This window comes from Ictidomys tridecemlineatus, chromosome 9, assembly GCF_052094955.1.
Source record: "Ictidomys tridecemlineatus isolate mIctTri1 chromosome 9, mIctTri1.hap1, whole genome shotgun sequence".
Lineage (NCBI taxonomy): Eukaryota > Metazoa > Chordata > Mammalia > Rodentia > Sciuridae > Ictidomys > Ictidomys tridecemlineatus.
The window spans coordinates 102,969,175-102,987,683 of record NC_135485.1 but is presented as its reverse complement, the minus strand read 5'-3'; the positions used below and the strand labels follow the sequence as shown (position 1 = coordinate 102,987,683).

Here is an 18,509-nt window from a genome sequence, read left to right as displayed (position 1 = left end):
AACTTTTTCCTACCTTCTTTTCACCCTATTCCTCTTCCATGGAAGAAACATGTCTCTGAGTAGTCCCAAGCTGAGTATCAAGGGTATTTCAGAAAGTTTTAGTGAGTATGCATAAATATCGAAACAGTGTCAAAACATACACTTCAGGGCTGAACTGATAGTTTGACTGATTTCTCCACCAGCTCTACAGATGTTCCTGACATGGAAGTGCTCCTTGTGTGCATAAGAGAGAAAAGAAAGAAAGTGAGTGAATGAGTATATTCATTCTCCCTAAAAACCACAGAAGCCCATAATGTTAGGCAGAAGTTATAGTTTGGCCTCATGGAAAGAGTTTGAACTAATGATCTCCTATACCAGGTGGATGGTCCCCTCTACGTCTCTGACAGAAACTGCCTGCCGGCGATGTGTGTGGGTGTCCCAGGTAGCTACCTAAGTTTGCATACTTCCTCACTGACAGAACACTCCTGCCAGAGCCTCAGGGCCAGGGTGGCAGTGTCAGTGGGAGGAGTAACCAAGTTTCACTTCCTCACTGTTTGGAGACTCACAGTCACAGCAGGCTCCCAGTTCACTGAGGAGCAGAGTCTAAGGAGCAGCTGAGCCCCTCTCTCCTCTTCCCCACAGCACCTGGCAGGGGCTTCACAGGCGGACGGAAGGGCACGAATGGGCAGAGCAGAACTTCCAGAAGGGAAAATGAGTACCCAGGATCCCTTGGATCTGTGGAGCAGATCAGATGGAGACGCTGAGCTGCTTCAGGACTTGGGGTGAGAGAGAAAATCCCCTTTTCAAAGTGTTTTCTGGGTGAACTTAACCCCTACTCCATCCTGAACGCTCAATTAATGATTATCCTTAGCTCTTTCTTTTTCTCTGCCACCTCTGTCTTCTAAACTGGCCACTTTATTTGTCTGTGTGTGTAAGGTATCTTCCCTTTAGGGGCCTAATTCTGTTGTAAAAACAGATTATTTTTTTCCAAATGTGAAAGCAGATAAATACAGAACGTGGGACAAAAGTCAAATATTGAACATTCTTTAAAAATAGGGACAGAATTGGGATGTGTGAGTTGATGTTGCCTGGTTTCTTTGATATTGCTCTGCTTTACAAATAAATGTGCTGCTAAAGACTTTTGTGATCTGTTGACAGACTGTTGCTGGTAAGGTAAACAGAAAGCCTACCCTACTGTAAGTGAGAGGGACTTTTTTTTAAAGAGAGAGAATGAGGAAGTTTTTGCCCCAATCTCATTAGTTTCTTTCTCCTCACACTGCATTCATGAGTTCTTTCTTGTATGTATATCTGTAGGGGCAACTTTGAGCCTTTTAAATACCAATAGAACAGAATAAAACTTCTGCCTCAAATAGGTAAGTGTAGGTAAGTGGAGTCATCAGAGTTCTATTTTAAAGAGGGACTAGATGACACAGCTCGTTCAGGATATTTACTTCAAGAAACAAGTATTACACAAGAGAAGAAAAGGGAATTTTCTAGAGAAACCAGACCTCCCACCTAATGCACTGGGAATAACCCTGTGAGACTGGTTTTGACACCTGCATTTCCAAAGAGGCCAAACCTTCAACTTCTGCCTGGGTCAGTAGCTCTAGATAGATCTTCACAACCCAACAACATAGAAACTGTTGTCATCTTCTTACAAAGAATAAAAACAAGCACCAAAGGGGAGTTTGAATAACTTGCTTATCTTTCAAACATCAGTGTCAAATATCAATGAAATGGCAAAGCTGGGATCCCAAGGGCCATGTCTTTAACCAAGGAAAAACTGAAAAAGAATTATATCTTTTTGTGCTGTATTACTGTGAAATTTCTCAGTGACTCCTTTCCTTTTGTGTGTGTGTGTGTGTGTGTGTGTGTGTGTGTGTGTGTGTGTGAGTGTGTGTGCTGGGGATTGAATCCAGAGGCATTCTACCACTGAACTATATCCCGAGCCTTTTTTATTTCTATTTTGATTCAGGGTCTTGCTAAGTTGCTGAGACTGGGATGGGACTGTTCATCCTCCTACCTTGGCCTTCTGTGTCACCCAGATTACCGGTGTGCACACCATGCTCAGCAGTAATTCCCATCTTTAGATTTTAAAACTGAGGTCTCAGAATTGATCTACCTTCTTATGACAAATCAGGTGCACTAGGTAGAATTTTCAAAAGGGAAATTCCTGCTACTAGGAAGTCAGAGTTCCATGATATCTCTGTCCTTCTCTATTGAATCTCCAAAGAGAAAAGGTAAAGGCCCCTCCACGAGCATCTAAAACAGGTATCACTAAGTCGAAGTGCTCAAGCTAGACTTGGGGTGTCAAAACTATATTGAATCATTAAGCTCTAAGGCTTCACCCTATTTTGTTATCTATTGACAGCTCACTGTAGTAAGAAACCCCAAGGGAGAAGAGAGACAGAGAAAATATTCAATTTTGGCCCTAAACTAAACAAATCCTTAAACCCAAGATCTGTGCTTGAGTCCTATTGGTGCACACGTAGATGTCAAAGGAACTGTAGGATGTCCCTGTAGACCACTGTGCTGCCAGGAAGAAGACACTATAGATAAACTCCACATTTCCTTCCCTGTAAAAAGAATAGACACTCGATACAAATTCCAGAGTCTCCAAGAAAAGAAAAAAGTTAAAAAAAAAAGTGCATTTGTGTCTAGACTTCTTCTTTTCAGAAAAACTGGAAATTCATTAAACATATGAGTTGAGTTGAGTTTTTGTTTTTGTTTTTTGTTTTTTTTTTTTAAAGAAAAACATGGGCAACCTGTAGTTATCTGGGGAAAATGCTTATCACTGTGGTTCTGCATCTTTGCTATGCTCCAGAACAACCCAAGGAGTTTTTTTGGTTTTGTTTTTAAATTCCTGGTGCCCAGACTACACAACAGACAAATATTCTTGGTATCTCTGGGAAAAGCATTTCTCTCCAAGTGATTCAAAAGTGAGGCTGAGACTGAGACTCACTGCACAGAATATTTACTCTCAAAAGCATTGAGTAAGTGTGGTTTTATTATTTATTTTAAGTGTGTTGGGTGTGTACCTGAATCTTCAAATCACTAATAAATGTTTTTTTTTTTTTTTTTACGGTGTTGAGGGGTCATTTTGGTCAATAACTTAGTTAAGGTATATTTTACATACATAAAATTTACCATTTCAAGTGCGTAGTTCAATAAGTTTTATTAACTTTAAGGAGTGATATAACCATCACCACAAATCAGCATTAGAACTTTTTCATTCCACCAGAAGAACTCTCAGGAGCATGGTTCCCCTAGGGTAGGATGGGGAGTAAACAAAATCTTGATTTCTAGAGTTTGTCTATTTCCCCAATAGAGACAAACTCAAGCTATTTGCCTCTACCAAGGAATGGTCAAGTTCAAACTGCCAAGGATTTAATATTTTTAATATTAATATTTAATATTTGCAAATCAAATATTTTACGATTAACCTGAGCCAGTATTTAGCCTTCTAGCACATCACTGATATGCTTTTCATAGGTAATAATTTAAATAATCCTGACAATGACTTGTTGCCTTTGATAGAATTGTGAATCTAAATGAAACTTGTTCTTTGAAGCTTTAACTTACTGAGGGTATTGGGATCAAACCTTCTGATTAATTCAGTTTTTTAAAAAACTCCATAAAAAATGATGTCATGTAATTGATAGATAAAAGGTAGTTGGTTTTATTTTTAAAAATTATTTATTTTCATTGGTGCATTTTAGTTATACATAATAGTGACACAGGGCTTGGCAGCACATACCTGTAATCTCAGGGGCCACAGTGGCTGAGGCAGGAGCTTGAAAATACATAGCCAGCCTCAGCACGTTAGGAGGCCCTAAGCAATTTAGGGAGACACTGGGCCAAAAATAAAAAGGGCTGAGGGATGTTGCTCAGTGGTTAACCACCTTTAGGTTCAATTCCTGGAAACAAATAAATAATAATAACAACAACAACAACACGCAATAATAGGAAGGTATCTGACTTTAATGACTTAAGTTTTTAACTATTTTCAGTAGGTTCTTTGAGTAGTTAGGTAAATTTTATGTTATATTTTTGATAGCTATAAACATAATTTAGTGGTTAAATTATAAAAAAGCATATATCAGCCTTAGTTCTATTTTTCTTCAAGCTCTAGAATATATAAGTTCTGTAAATTGAACCCTGAGCTGAAGTAAATTCATAATTTTCTTTCCAAGTCACTTGCTTAGAGTGCAGGATTATTATTCTCTCAAGTCCCTAAATCAAGCAACTCAGATGCATTTCCATCCCTGTCTCATTCATAGTGTCAGTCCAAAAGCATTTATTTTCTTTCAGCCTAAGTGCATTACTGTACCGAAAAGTGAAGGAGGAAGAGGAGAGAAAAAAAAAAAACCTGTCCTAAACTGTGGCTCAGTTTCACTTACACTTTGATGGTGTGGGATTAGGGGGAGTGGGGAGGGGGTGAGGCCTGTTCCCTAATGTGCCACCAGTGTGAACAACTATGGGTAAGAAACAGAAAGAGATTGTGGTCAGGCCTTCTCTATTTTCAAAATCAAGACAGGGATTCGGCGCAGTGATGGAGGCTGCATTCAGCCCCCTTCGCCTGGTCTCTGCAGCCTCTGGCCACCCCCACGTGGCCAAATGGATCTGGCAGCTCCCCTTGCCCAGGACCCCCAGGACCTCCCACCATCCTGGCTGACTACTCCTGTTCCCCACTAGAAAGGAGGATGGGGACTAGTGAGCGCCCTGCATCCACTTCTTCCCCTGCATCCAGTTCTTCCAATAAGATATTTTGTAATGGATTAAGAGCCAACCTTTGGGGCGGGGCTGGGGCTCAGTGGTAGAGCACTGTGCCTTGCACACATGAGGCACTGGGTTCGATCCTCAGCACCACATAAAAATAAATAAATAAAATAAAGATATTGGGTCCATCTACAACTAAAAATATATTTTAGGGAAAAAAAATGAGCCAAACTTTGAAGATGACTACACAAAGCAGCCCATGTTAGATGCTAGAACATCCCAGCTAGCTGGGTTGGATCAGCTGGACAAGAATAACACAGAGCCCTAAGAGAACAGCATAGAAGAACTAGTGGAAGTTTCCTGGTGGTCTTCTCAGCCCCAGATTGGACGGGGGTGGGGGTGGGGTGTGCAGTTAGAAGAGACCTGTTTCGAAGACAGATTCTGAATAAAGGATGATGATGAGTTTCCAATGATTTTAATTGGTAGCAGGAAGAACAACAGTTGGCATGGCAACTTAAGGTGACACAAATGAAAATCCCAGCAAAGGTTAAGATGTATATAGATTAATCGTTCCATGAATTTGCTTGAGACATAAGAATATTCCAAGAGCAGGTCCTTCACCAGAAACAATTTGGAAAGAAAAAGACAGGAAAGGCTGACGTTGTGTCAGTTTGTCAGTCTCCCTTAAGTTACTTTTAGCCACCAACTACCAAGAAAAGCCCTCCGCCCCTCACAGTTTAAATCACAAGGGTACCACTCTGGCCCTAGACCAAAGATCATCGTGAAGCCCAGAAGCTGGCTAATCCTTCCATGAAACTAATACAACTGTCATTTCCAAACCTAAGGGAAACACTATGGCTGCTTTAGAGATTATCATATTCCTTTAAAAAAAAAAAAAAAGAAAAGTATATATGCATACATACACATACACGCAGAGAGAGAGAGAGAGAGACAGAAATTCTGTGTATAAGGACTTATATTTTTTTAAGCTGTAATTTTTAGCTTCTGGAATTATATGGCCTGTTGCTCTAATAGAAATACAGGGAGCTGTTTAAAAATTAAAAATGTTATGTCACCTCCAGTTAACCTTCAACACACTCTAAAGGAATCTACAAAGTTCCCCTTCTGTGAAAATTCTGTCATCTTGGATTCTAAAAATGGAAGGTGATTCTTCTGCGCTGTTGGTAGTATGTAACTAGTATGCAGTAGGTGCTCCTCTTGAGTTAAGTGAGTTCCCACTTCAGTTTTTGTGTTTTCTGTTCCTTGGTGGGTGACTTCCTTCTCCTTACTCATGGAAATCCACAGTGGGCGGGGCTGCTCTCCAGTCTTCCTCTCTCCTGTGGATCACCTGTTGAAGGGGGACACTAGGCAAGGTGCCATGGGAAGACTGAAATAAAAGGGAAAATATGTGTGCGGCGACAGGAGGCAAGGCAGGCATGGTTAGAATGCTCTGCAGTGTGGGCTGGGGGCCCCAGCAGTGGCCAGAGAAAGTGCTACCTGTGGTGGTATGGAAGGTCACTGGAAGCGGAGAAGATGGTCTTATTTGTCAGTTGAAGTCAGAAATGGTGACATTTGATACAAAAAAAAAAAAAAAGGACAACCCCCCCCCCCAAGAGTAAAGGAGTATAAGTGGCAAACATGCCACCCAGAAAATAGAAGGAGGCCACAAAGCTTCAGGCCACCCAGTCCCTGGGACCCGTCTGGGTGTTCCCTCAGGCCCACCTCGCTCTGTGAGGAGCTTCCTCCCCATCTTCCCCCTAGTATTTCTTTTTTCCTAATGGACTCTTGGACCTTTTTTTCTTTTTAAGCCCTGGATTAATTTCTGTCTCTTACAACTCCCCTTAGAGGCTAAATTCCTATTTCGAGGCCATAAACTTCTGGCTCTTCCTCCTAAAGTGGACCTGATGTATCTCGCTATGGGGTACGTGAATGGGCAGGGTCTTAGCTCCCTGTCTAGCTCACCTCCAGCTCCTCTGTGGGCTGGATCCCCCGGAGGCCCTGTCACTTCTCTGTTTAAAACCAGTTACGCCTGAGGAAAGCAGAAGAACCATCATTTAATTCATCTTGATATCAATGATGTAAGAAAATATTACTTCTTAGAGACCCACATTGAATTATTTAGGGTTAAAGTAGCATGATGTCTGTAATTTAAAGCTGTTTATCAAAAGATATGTAGATAAACAAAAATATGGCAAAAAGTTACAAACTATTATAACTAGTCTGGCATAATAGGATGCATGCCTCCTACCCCAGCGATTTGGGAGCAGAAGGATTGCAAATTTGAAGCTGGCCTCAGCAACTTAGTGAGACCATGTTTTAAGATAAAAAATGAATAGGCTGGTGATGTAGCTCAGTGGTAAACCAGCCCTGGGTCCAATCCCCCATACAAAACAAACAACAACAACAACAAAATTATTCTAACTAAACTATGGGACCTGGGGATGTAGCTCAATGGTAAAGCATTTGCCAAGCATGAGTGAAGTTCTGTTTGATCCTAGGATGGCAAAAAACAAACAACAAAAAACCTCCCTATCTGAAGCATTGGTATTATTTAAATGTGGACATTGTTTATTTTAGTATTTATACTATTTTCTACTTTCTTGTATATCTAAAATTATTCACAATAAACAGTTAAAATTGCCATAATATATATTCATTATCAAAAACTAAAGGAATAATGCATTAAAAAATATCAGCCATGTTCTAGCAACTAAATTATATTGTCCAATTATTTCCAGTTTTGTAAAAATATTTTTCTGTGAACAAACACACTCACTGACACACACAGATTGAATTGCAACACTGTGGCAGTACTATGTGCATAATATTGCTCTTGCTTACTGGTTGAATATTTTTCATTTCCTTCTCTGTTTCAGAGCAGTTGTGGGTTCCCATCTTAGGCCAACCTGCAGCCCTGTGTCAAAATTTGAATTCTTAAGTTGGTCCAGATTCAAGAGGGCCTGAAATAGATTTGTCAATGAACAATATGGAATATTTGCAGGCATGTGGAATTCCATGGTCATCATGTTTTATTGTTAGATAGATTAATTTTGGGTAGTTGAGCACATGGGTGGCAGTGGTCCGGAGCCAAGAAATCTAATTAGGCAGTTTACAGATTGGTGAATGAGAAACTAGAGTAAAAATTGATCTGGAACAGCAAGGAAGGAACAGGAGCGGAAGCCAGTAATTCCATTAAGCTAAGAATGATAAGTGATTAACATCCAAACAAAACTGGTTCTGCCTTTGTGTATTTTTTCAAAATGAAATCAAAGATATTTTGAAAACCTTAATGTCTCACACAAGTATTTTTAAATTAGTTCTTTGTTTTATCACTATAAAATTCTAGAGCTGCCTGGGTTCCATGTTACTGTTCTATTTTTATTTGCTACTGGAAGTTAGTGTTTTGGGTTGATTCACCAAATAAAATCGGAGCTATTTTGCAGATGTTAATCCTGAGGTGCTAAGGGGTTTGGCCATCTGTTCCCCTTCTCCTTTTGAGGTGAACTCCTTAGGAACTGAGCAGAAATGTAGGTTATTCATCTTTGTCCTCTCTCTCCTGGCCTACCACTTGACAAAGAGCACATATGTAAGTGTTGGTTGAATTGCTACAAGTTGAGTCGAAGCCAAGGCCAGAACTCAACGGCTCCTGGCTCCAGCCCATGAGCTCTCCACCACACCAACCTGGTGATGGGTTTGCATTCATCATACCAGAAGCATTCAGGCCCCTCATGCCAACACTTTTTACTGATGGGAGAAACTGACATAAGTTAGAGGTATCATCTGAACCACAGACTAGAGAAGAGGTAACCAGTAAAACAAGGATATGACTGTATTTTTTTACATCCTCCAAGACTGGGACTCTTTCCTGCAGCTGTAGCTTCTTGAAAGTGTCTTTCTCTGTCTCCTGTACTAACCCACAATGGCATGGCAGGTTGTCACTGGCAACCACAAACCAAAGACAATAAACCCAGAACTAACATTTTATGAAATATAGGGTACAAGAGTAATCACTTAGTAATCACTTAGTAGTCACTAAGTGAAGAGTCAACTAGATTTCATTCAAAGCCCCTTCTCCCCAAATTCCTGCAGAGAATCTCTGGTTTTGAATCCCTGCCCATCCCATCTAGGTCTTCTCAGATTCTCATTTGTGGAATGTTTTTTCTAGTCCAAACCAGGCATTTCCTGTACCCAACCACCAGGATCCATGATGCTCCTTGGGTCTTGTAGCCATTCCTCCCCTGTGCGTGCTGCTGGGAATTGAGCAGGACCTTTGTTGTGATGAGATGCAATTTCCACTCCTCCTTCAAGTCAGTGGCCATGTCTATCTCTCAGGTCACTCCAAGTCACAGGCTTCTCTGGATGTGCTGACCCATCTCTGGATAGGCTCTATGAGTCTGCCCCTACGCCTACCTACCTGTGGTTCTCTGCCTGCATCTCCAGTTCTCTGGGTCTGTATGTGTGTCCTAATTCACTGTTTCTAGTATTGTTGGCTGTTTGCATGAGCCTGTGGCCTTTATCCGTCTCTGTTTTTATGTCTCTTTCTATCTATCTGTGTACAGTTCTTTGATAATTGTGACTCTGACTCTTTGTGCCACTCTGTGTCTCTGAATCTCTGAGTCTCTATTCTATCTCTATCTCACTGTTTCCATCCCCCAGAACTTCTGGTCTCATTCCTCAGACTTCTTCAAGAACAGGTTTTTCCTGGTCTCTAACTCCCATAGAGTTCTCTTCTCCCTTCCAACAGGGCCTTGACTCCCACCAGAAAACTTGGGACCTGCCTTTAGCTGATGGCTAACATAGTTGGCTTTTGTCATCACTCAAGTCTGTTTTCTAAAGCCAGGGACAGATGGCCTCACCATTTAGCTCTGCTAGTAGCATTTGTAAATTCGGGCATTTACAATAGTGACCTAGAAAGGCACCACTGTGCTGAGTCCATCACAGAAAACATCCTTTCTGAAAAGATTGTCCCACATCACACTAGGCCTGAAGGCAGCCTTATTAGAAAACTTTCCTGATCCTTGGTTCTCTCTGCTTAAACAGGGTCCCTCACTCTGAGGTGGAAAGATAAGCTCACACCTGTGAACATGTGACTTCACATGCTCACAAAGACAATACCATCTTGTCCTGGATATACCTGACTATGAGACCAATCATAGGACCAAAAGCTCTGGAGCTAAATAAGACAGTTCCTGATCCTCAACTCAGGATTTCTCTTGCACAGAGGATCAGGAGCTTTATCTTTCACAAAGTCAAAGTGTCCAGCACCAACTCTATAAAAAAAAAAAATGAAGGTAAATAAAACAGCAGCCAGAAAAATCCCATGGAATAACTCAAATGCTGAGGTTTTATTAGCCAAATAAAGATCGCCTTGAGAGGGAGAGCCTGAGAGGCTCATCTTGCCTTCTATCCCTGTTGCGCTCAGGACTGTGAGACTGAGCTTCAGCAAAAACAGGAGACAAATCAATTAGCTATGCCACCTTGGGTTTAGAGAAGTAAATGATGCCTCTATTAGTTTTTGGTCTAGAGAATTCAAAGGGTGTGTCGGTGTCACTCAAAAGTGAGAATAATTTTGAAAATGAAGACTAGAGAAATTTCTCTAAAGAAGAGTTCTTTTGTTGGTTCCGGGCCTTCTAGCGACCAGAAGTTTCTGTTCTTGCCTTGGATTGAAATGTAAATCCTCTTTGCAGCTCTCTTGGGACAGAGTCTTGGTTCTATTTCACTTCTTTTTGTCAGGAAGAGGAAGAGTATATCATTAAATCTGTGAATAATCTGTAGACATAGCTTACTAAGAAGTTTTATCATCAAAGATGCACAATCTAGGCTGCTTCTCAATCTTGAGACAGCCCACTCTCCCTTGAATGTGTATCTACCTTCCTAAATAAATCTGTCTACACCTGAAAAAAAAAGAAAGAAATGCAATTTTTAAAAATATTTATTTTTTAGTTTTAGGTGGACCCAATATCTTTATTTTATTTTTATGTGGTGCTGAGGAACAAATCCAGTGCCTCACACATACTAGGCGAGCTCTGTACCACTTGAGCCACAACCCCAGCCCAAGAAATGCAATTTATAAGTAGAGGCATGGCTCAGATTTTAAATTGAAAGCTTTCTGGCCCACCAGTTCTTGCAGCATTGTCTTGCACTGAGTCCCCAACATGGACTCGCTGTTTCAACTAGGCATTCTGTTGCCTCAATATACAGTGCATACATGAACCCCCATGTCTTTACTCATGCCATCCTTCCTCTTAGAATGTCCTTTTTTTTCTTACTAATCAATTAAATATCCAGTCTTCAAGCCCTGGCTCCTGATCTTCTTCCTTCTTGAAGTTTACCCTGGTCATTGCAGCCCTCCGTGAACTCCCCTCCCACATCATTCACTGTCCATATCACTGAAATGGGAGCTATTTGGCAATTTCTGACTATGCTCACCTGAAGATCCTTCCCTTTTCCTTTTGATTAGTACCAAAAACCAGTTAGTACTTTGTCTTGCCCCTCTCTCCAGGTACAAACACTGAACTATCAAGTTTATTGAAGTGAACTGAAGTTTTTAGGGCCAAGAATCCTTCACATCTGTATTTCTCCAACTCTAAACTGCATAACAATCACCTGGACCTCATCAGGTTGAGAGTAGGACCTGATGTGTGTTTCTAGCAAGATCCCAGATGATGTCGATGGGGTCAGTCCACACTCTGAGTTGCAATGCTTTGCAGGGCTTTTCAAACACCATGTGCCAAACAAAAACAAATACTGAGTGCAACCTCTTGAGGTCTTAGAGTGAGTTTAGTGAGTCACAATGATATTTATTCAAAATGAATAGACATGAAAGTATTCAAGTAAATTGCATATGGAAGGATCAGTGTTGTTTCCTGCTACTCCGTGTGTGCATATTTGTGAGATATATGTGGTCGTCTATGTAGGGACTGATATAAAATACATTTTATATAGTGGGTCCGAATGAACCCTAATATTATATACAACTAAAAAGAACTGATAAAAATTACTTTTGAAAAATCAAATGGGATAAAAAACATTGAAGCTTTCAACATGCTGGAGCAATTTTCCAGAAGGTTCTAGCACAAGGAGGCACTAGAATGAAAGCAGAGAAGTCTACATGGAGGACCAGCTTTCTGGATCTAGTCTGCGGGCTTGCTCTGTGGTTCAGTTTATTTCCTGTGCCTTACCAAGAGGCGACTATGAAAATTCTTTAGTGGGTGGGTGTTTCCTAATTTGTTACTGTATCATGGAAGGGATAATACCACTGTTTCCTTCAAAGTCAACTGCTAGTTTTAATAATTTTATAAACCCAGTACTAATAATCTTTTGAAGCTTGATTACTCTCTGTTCTGTGGACTCTTAACCTTGAGACAAATTGTGAAAATGTGTAGTAGGCCTTGGGGGAGAAAAGAAGAATATAACACATTGTTTTTAATAGATTGTTATAAATAGTAATTTCTTGCACTTTTTACTTCTTCAGGGAAAGTGAGACAAAAATAATTTTTAAGGTTCAGAAAAATGAACCTTTTTCCCCAATGTATAGATAAAGCACCTAGGACAATGTCTGGCATATTCATAATATATGGTATAATTTATAAAGCTCATAGTTTTTTCTTATCTGAAAAAGTTAAAAAGTCATGTAAAAAGTTTATAAAAATAAGAACATAGTGTTGGGGCTGGGGTTGTGGCTTAGCAGTAGAGCACTCGTCTAGCACATGTGAGGCGCTGGGTTCGATTCTCAGTACTACATAAAAATAAATAAAATAAAGGTATTGTGTCCAACTACAACTAAAATAAATAAATTAATTAATTTTAAAAAAAAGAACACAGTGTTGCATGTGTGAAAATAAGGTTTTCTTTGTAGGCTTTACCAGTAGTTGCCTTAACAGATAAAGACTTGGAGGATGCTACTTGGGTGAAATCACATAGTTTTTAAATTAAAATTGATTGGAGCTGATGGACTAGCTGAGAAAAGACTTGAGGCGAAGGCGTGGGTGAGATTCTCACTGACACACTCTACATTTGTGGTCTAAGGTAGCATACTTTTTTACTTGGTATTTCCCAGTAGTAAATTGGTTTGTCATTGCATTTAACTCTAAAAACATTGCCCTTCTAAAACCAGTAGAGGAAAAGAACCTACTTGGGAGTTTTAATTAACAGTAGGTTCAGCGTGAATCCGTCACACCATGCAGTTGTGAAGAAACTAATGTAATGCAATCTCAGGCTTTTTATGGTGTGACCAGCAGGAAGAACAAGAGAGATGCTAACCTTCTCTGTTTTGAATGCCAGCATTTATCTTTAAGATAGAAATTTAAAATATGGAAGATATTCAGAGGAAATAGGTCTTTGAATAATAAGGTCCCTGGATGATAAATGAACTGAAAGTCTGTCATAAAAAGAGTAGATGAAGATGATGGAAAAGAGAAAAAGATACATTCGAAGTTCTCTCATCTATGTAACTCCAAGAAGTAGCTCTGGGACCGTCTTGAAAGCTGTACATCAGGGTTGGCAATTCAATGGAGGCAAAAGTTTTCTGTCCCTCAATCATGCAAGAATGGCTAATCTTTCCTCTGTAAGTACTGAATCCCCCATCATTAGAAATATGTAGATAAAGATTAAATAAAAGTCTGTAGGGTTTCAAAAATTATCCAAACACTACAAAAATTGGAAAGAATATAGACCAAGCTGATGGTGGTAATCTTTTCTGTAATGAGGAATTATATGTGATTTTCATTTACTAAGTTAAACATTTTTAATTGTTTGGTTAAAAAAGAAAATAGAAACAAGCTAGGTGCCATGGTACATGCCTGTAATCCCAGCTACTTGGAGGGGAATTGCAAGTGTCAGACCAGCCTGGGCAGTTTAGCAAGATCCTTAGCAACTTAGCAAGACTCTGTCTCAAAATAAAAAATAAAAAGGGCTGGGGATGTAGCTCAGTGATAAGGCAGGTTCAATTTCCAGTAACAGCAGCAGCAACAACAATAGTAATAATATAAGAAATAGAAATGTGATTTTTGTAGTCATCAGAAGCAAGTTTACAGTGAAGCCCGTGAAGCTCCAGCTTTGGGTCCTCTCACTTGTGCAGACTCCAGTGCTGTGGATAGTATGTGCCAATTCACAATATTCAAGACCAGAAACTGCTGAGTGTGATGGTGCACACTTGTAATCCCAACTGCTTTGGAGGCTGAGGCAGTAGGTTCACAAATTCAAAGCCAGCCTCAGCAACTTAGCAAGAACCTCAGCAATTTAGAGAGATCCTGTCTCAGAATAAAAGATAAAAAGTTCGGGGGCTGTGGCTCAGTGGTTAAGTGCCCCTGGATTCAATCCCTAATACAAAAAATAATAATAATAATAATAATAAAGAAAGAAAGAAGAGATTGGAAACTGTACATAGTCATAAAATGCTCAAGAACTGGACTGGGGTTGTGGCTCAGTGGTAGAGTGCTTGCCTAGCATGTGTAAGGCACTAGGTTTTATTCTCAGCACTGCATGTAAATTAAGTAAGTAAGTAAATAAATAAATAAATAAATAGTCCATCGACAACTAAAAATAAATAAGTAAATAAAAATGCTCTAGAACTTCACAACTCACCTATGAAAGCAACCTGATAAATGTTCCTCAAGTTACCAACAATCCTAAAAACTTCATACCAAAATCACACTGTGAAACTGAAAATAATGTTTTGAACAACAAGTTAATTCATGAAAATTAAGTTCTTTTTCTCGGATTTGTGTTGTTTGTGGTATTTGTCTGTCCCTCAAATTTTACTTTCACACACAATTTTTCAGTAAACACCTTTGCTCATATTTTCTCCTGCTTATATGTGTTTCATTAAGTGGACACTAGAAGTATCATCTCTACCTGAGGTTCAGTTATGGGAGATGTGCAAAATTCCCCTCCCAACTATACACTTACTAATAACGGATGATAATATCTATTACCCCCCAAATTTCTCTAATATTTAATACTGTCTAATCCTTCTCTTTTAGATATCTGGTGGATAAATAAAAATATCATATTGCAGTTTTAATTTACATTTACTTGATTAGTAGTGAAAATTTATTTGAATTTGTATTTGCCCTTCTATGAAAGGTTTTTATTCTCTTCTTTCCATGTATTTATTTTAATTTTTACTATATTTTCTTTATAATCAGAAAAAAGCAATACTTCAAAAATCACTTAATACTTTTCAAAGCCTACTTTGTTGTCAGCTCATTCAAGGAACCTGGTTTTGATTGTCCTTCCTAGGACATCCCTTGGGTATTTTATTCCTTCTTGCATGTAGTTTGCAAAGTACTTTTCTTTTCCTACTGACTAAATTAATGGTTTCTTGAAGCTCTGTCTGGGCTTTTTCATTTTTGCACCCTTACCTGCCTAGCACAATACTTTGCACAAGGATTTGCACAGATCTGAAGCAATTCAAAGATACAGAAGGTTCATTATGGGAACACTACAAGTTTAACTTTATTTGTAACTTTTAGTTCTTTATGCACATAGACTCAAACCATCCTTACCAAAGGTAAATATATTTCTTAAAAGGACACACTGTGTTATTTAGGCCCATATCCACTTCCCTGGCAGATGTGTTCATCAAAGTGTTTTCAGAAGGGAATATTTCACTCCACTAAAAGGGGAAGTTGAGACCTTAGTGGTAGAGCTGTTTGGGGAATGAGAATACTCATTGCATCATCAATATGGCCATGTGTATTCAGCTTCCTGGAAAGATCCACATTAGGTTGCCCAGGCCCCAGAGTCCATGAAACCAAGATGACAACATTGATTCAAGCAAAGCTGCCACCTGGAAATTAACTCTGTAAGGATTTTCCAAGGTAACTTTTGCTTTATACTCCAGTGTTTCTTATGGATTTATGGTATACAATTAAAAGATCATCACAAAAAATTCTTAGTAAAAATTGTCATCAGGCTAAAATTAATATTAGATTTCTGTTCATGCTTTAAACACAGACTGCAGATGCTATTGAAAAGACAGAAGCGGTGGTGCACAACTTGGAAGGCTGTTCCTAGGAAGGAGGATCTCAAATTCAAGACCAGACTCAAAAATTTAGCAACACCCTGTCTCAAAACATAAAAAGCACTGAGGGTATAGCTCAGAGCCTCCCTGGGTTCAATCTTCAATCTTCAGCAGCACAAACACACACACACACACACACACACACACACAAAGAGAAAAGAAAAAAAAGAAAGACATTCAATGAAATGTGCAAATCTTTTATGTTTTAAAATTTTGTGAATCAATGTTATTTCAAATAAATAATCTACTGGCTTTAATTAAATCTTATGATGAAATGTTCATTCTGAGGTTAATTATTGGCAAAATATACTTAAAAAAACTTTTGACCCTGAAGAGATTTATGTACCAAGAAGAATTATCATTTTGGTTTTAGTTGAACTTGAAGCTTGTTATAGCTTCCCTTGTAATCCTTCCAGCTGTGCTTTGAAAGCATTTTATAGTGAACAGATTTGAACTTGTCTGGGAATCAGTTCAATGAGCGAGATTTCTCTGGGAAAACTACTCAGTGGGTTTTCTTATAAATGCCACTGCTATCAGCTAACAAATACATTTCTTAAACTGAATAAAAGCACCTCTGTCCAAAAGAGGAAATATGCTAAAGATACATGTATTAGGAAATGTAGGTTTTAGGAAACAGATATCTTGAACATCTATGTAGAAACTTCCTTCCACAGATGTACTTTATTCTTTATCGCTACAGCTAAAATTTCATGCCACAGGAACATCACAGCCTGTGTGGCTCATGACAAGGTCCCTCACTGCCAGAAGAAAGTTCTTGCATGCTCTACACACCTCTTCAATAGCACTTAGCTCATCATGTTGACATGACCCGTCTAATTGTCCATCTCTCCTTCACTGCCTTGGATTGTGGGTCCTTTGCCTCTGTTACCTTCAACTATCTGTTATCTGGATTAAATGGAAAGGAATAAAAAATATATTTGAACAAAAATAAAATCCTATCACAGAGGGTTGATTGCAAGTTATGACTTTGTGATTTTCAATGGCTTTATGATAGTAACTAACCTTCTGAGTCTTCCTGTTTGCTTGTCTAAGTCACTCCACCTGTGTGGACATGTGCAGTTCTCACAATTGGCCTAAGAACTACAACTATTAGTTATCCTACTTTGGACATGAGGAAATTGAGGCTCATATTGGTAAAGTAACATGCCCAAGATCTTGCTGCCAGTAATAGATATTACCTGACTTGGGACCTGGGCAATGAGATTTCAGGAGCCACAATTTCAATTACCACACTGGACTATCATAACAATGTCCTTAAAAAATCACAAGAAAGTCCCGTCATTAGTAGAACATTAGGAGAAAAGAACAAAATGTCCAGCAGTGTCCTAGAATGGCCTATTCCCATAGAGTTAGGATTGGGGGGACAGATCTGAATGCCAACTAGAGGCATAGAATACAGTAGGAAACCCAGGAAAATGATTAGCATTTGTATCTTCTGGAGAAAGAAACAGGGGAACTGCATCTTAAGACTGAAAAAAAAAAGACTTTATTTTCACCATGCCTTGTTTTGAATTATTTGGATTTTTTCTTTTATCATAGATATATGTTACCATTTCTAAAATACAAAGATCAGTTAAAACACAGACACACAAACACACACACACACACACACACACACACACACAGAGGTATATGAATGTGAATCGCCTTGGGACTTTCCCATCTCTTCAGGTATTTGTCAGTTTGACACAATATTTGATGAGCCTGCACTCACTATAAAACACCAGAATTCTTTACAACTGGCTTCATTTCACTCAAGACAGTGGACTATCATGCAATAGCTTAGTGGCTTTTCCATGAAACGGCTTCATACTTGATAAAAGAGAGAGTAAGAGGCAGAGACCAAAATAAAGAAAGAAAATCAGTCAAAGCCTATTTTTATGGCTGTTTTGGATTGGACTTTTTAAAAATTTCTGTTCTTAAATCAACACTCTCTATTATTTTGATAAGACTGCCTTATGAAATACCACAAACTCAACGGTTTACCCAACACTAGACTTTCATCTCACATTTCTGGAGAAATTTAAAACCAGAGTGACAATAGGATTGTTCCTTCTGAGGCCCATGAGGCTATCTCCTAAGTTTCTCTTTCTATAAGAGGACACCAGTCACATTGGGTTAAGGCTCCCTTTAATGTCCTCATTTTAACTAAATTAATACTTATCTCCAAATAATTTTGTATTCTGAAGTACTGGAGGTTAGGGTTTCAACATGTGAATCTTTAGGACACAATTCAACCCATAGCACGCTGCTATTAGCCGGCTCCCTGTTCCCTGCTTCAGCCTTGTCCTGATTGGGCTGAGAGCTTGGTCTCTGGCCTACCTATGATGGGGAGCATATTGGTAAGGAATCTTCAGAGGGAAGCCCCGTGAAGAAGTCATCCTTTGGTTTTCTCTGAGTGAAAGTGCTGTTTTCCCTTTTCTAGGTGGTATCATGGCAACCTCTCACGCCATGCAGCTGAGGCTCTTCTTCTCTCCAATGGATGGGATGGTAGCTACCTTCTGAGAGACAGCAATGAGCAGACTGGACTGTACTCCCTCTCCGTGAGGTAGGGTGCTTCAGGACTCTTGAGTGTGGTGTGGTCCCATCTGTCTTTTGATGGCTTTCTTATCACTCAAATTGCTGGATAACAAAATTCCCTGATTCCTTTTGGGCCACCAGGTGAGATTTCAAACTCTGAATGGTGAAACTATTGAAAAAAAGAAAATCCTGCTTCATCTGGCAGGCAAAGGATGTCAGAGCTGGAGGAGACTTTGGGAATTAT

The 18,509-nt window shown here is 39.3% G+C and overlaps 1 protein-coding gene across 1 annotated transcript in view; it reads left to right on the top strand.

The window, feature by feature from the left end:
• Positions 1–503: 503 nt before the first annotated feature.
• Positions 504–18,509, top strand: part of Dapp1 (dual adaptor of phosphotyrosine and 3-phosphoinositides 1) — a 50,201-nt gene continuing 32,195 nt past the window's right edge. The window contains exons 1-2 of the mRNA XM_005325755.4: positions 504–761; positions 18,171–18,293. Of these exons, the coding sequence (XP_005325812.1) occupies positions 661–761; positions 18,171–18,293 (224 nt within the window). The 5' untranslated portion in view covers positions 504–660. The remainder of the gene's footprint in view (positions 762–18,170; positions 18,294–18,509) is intronic.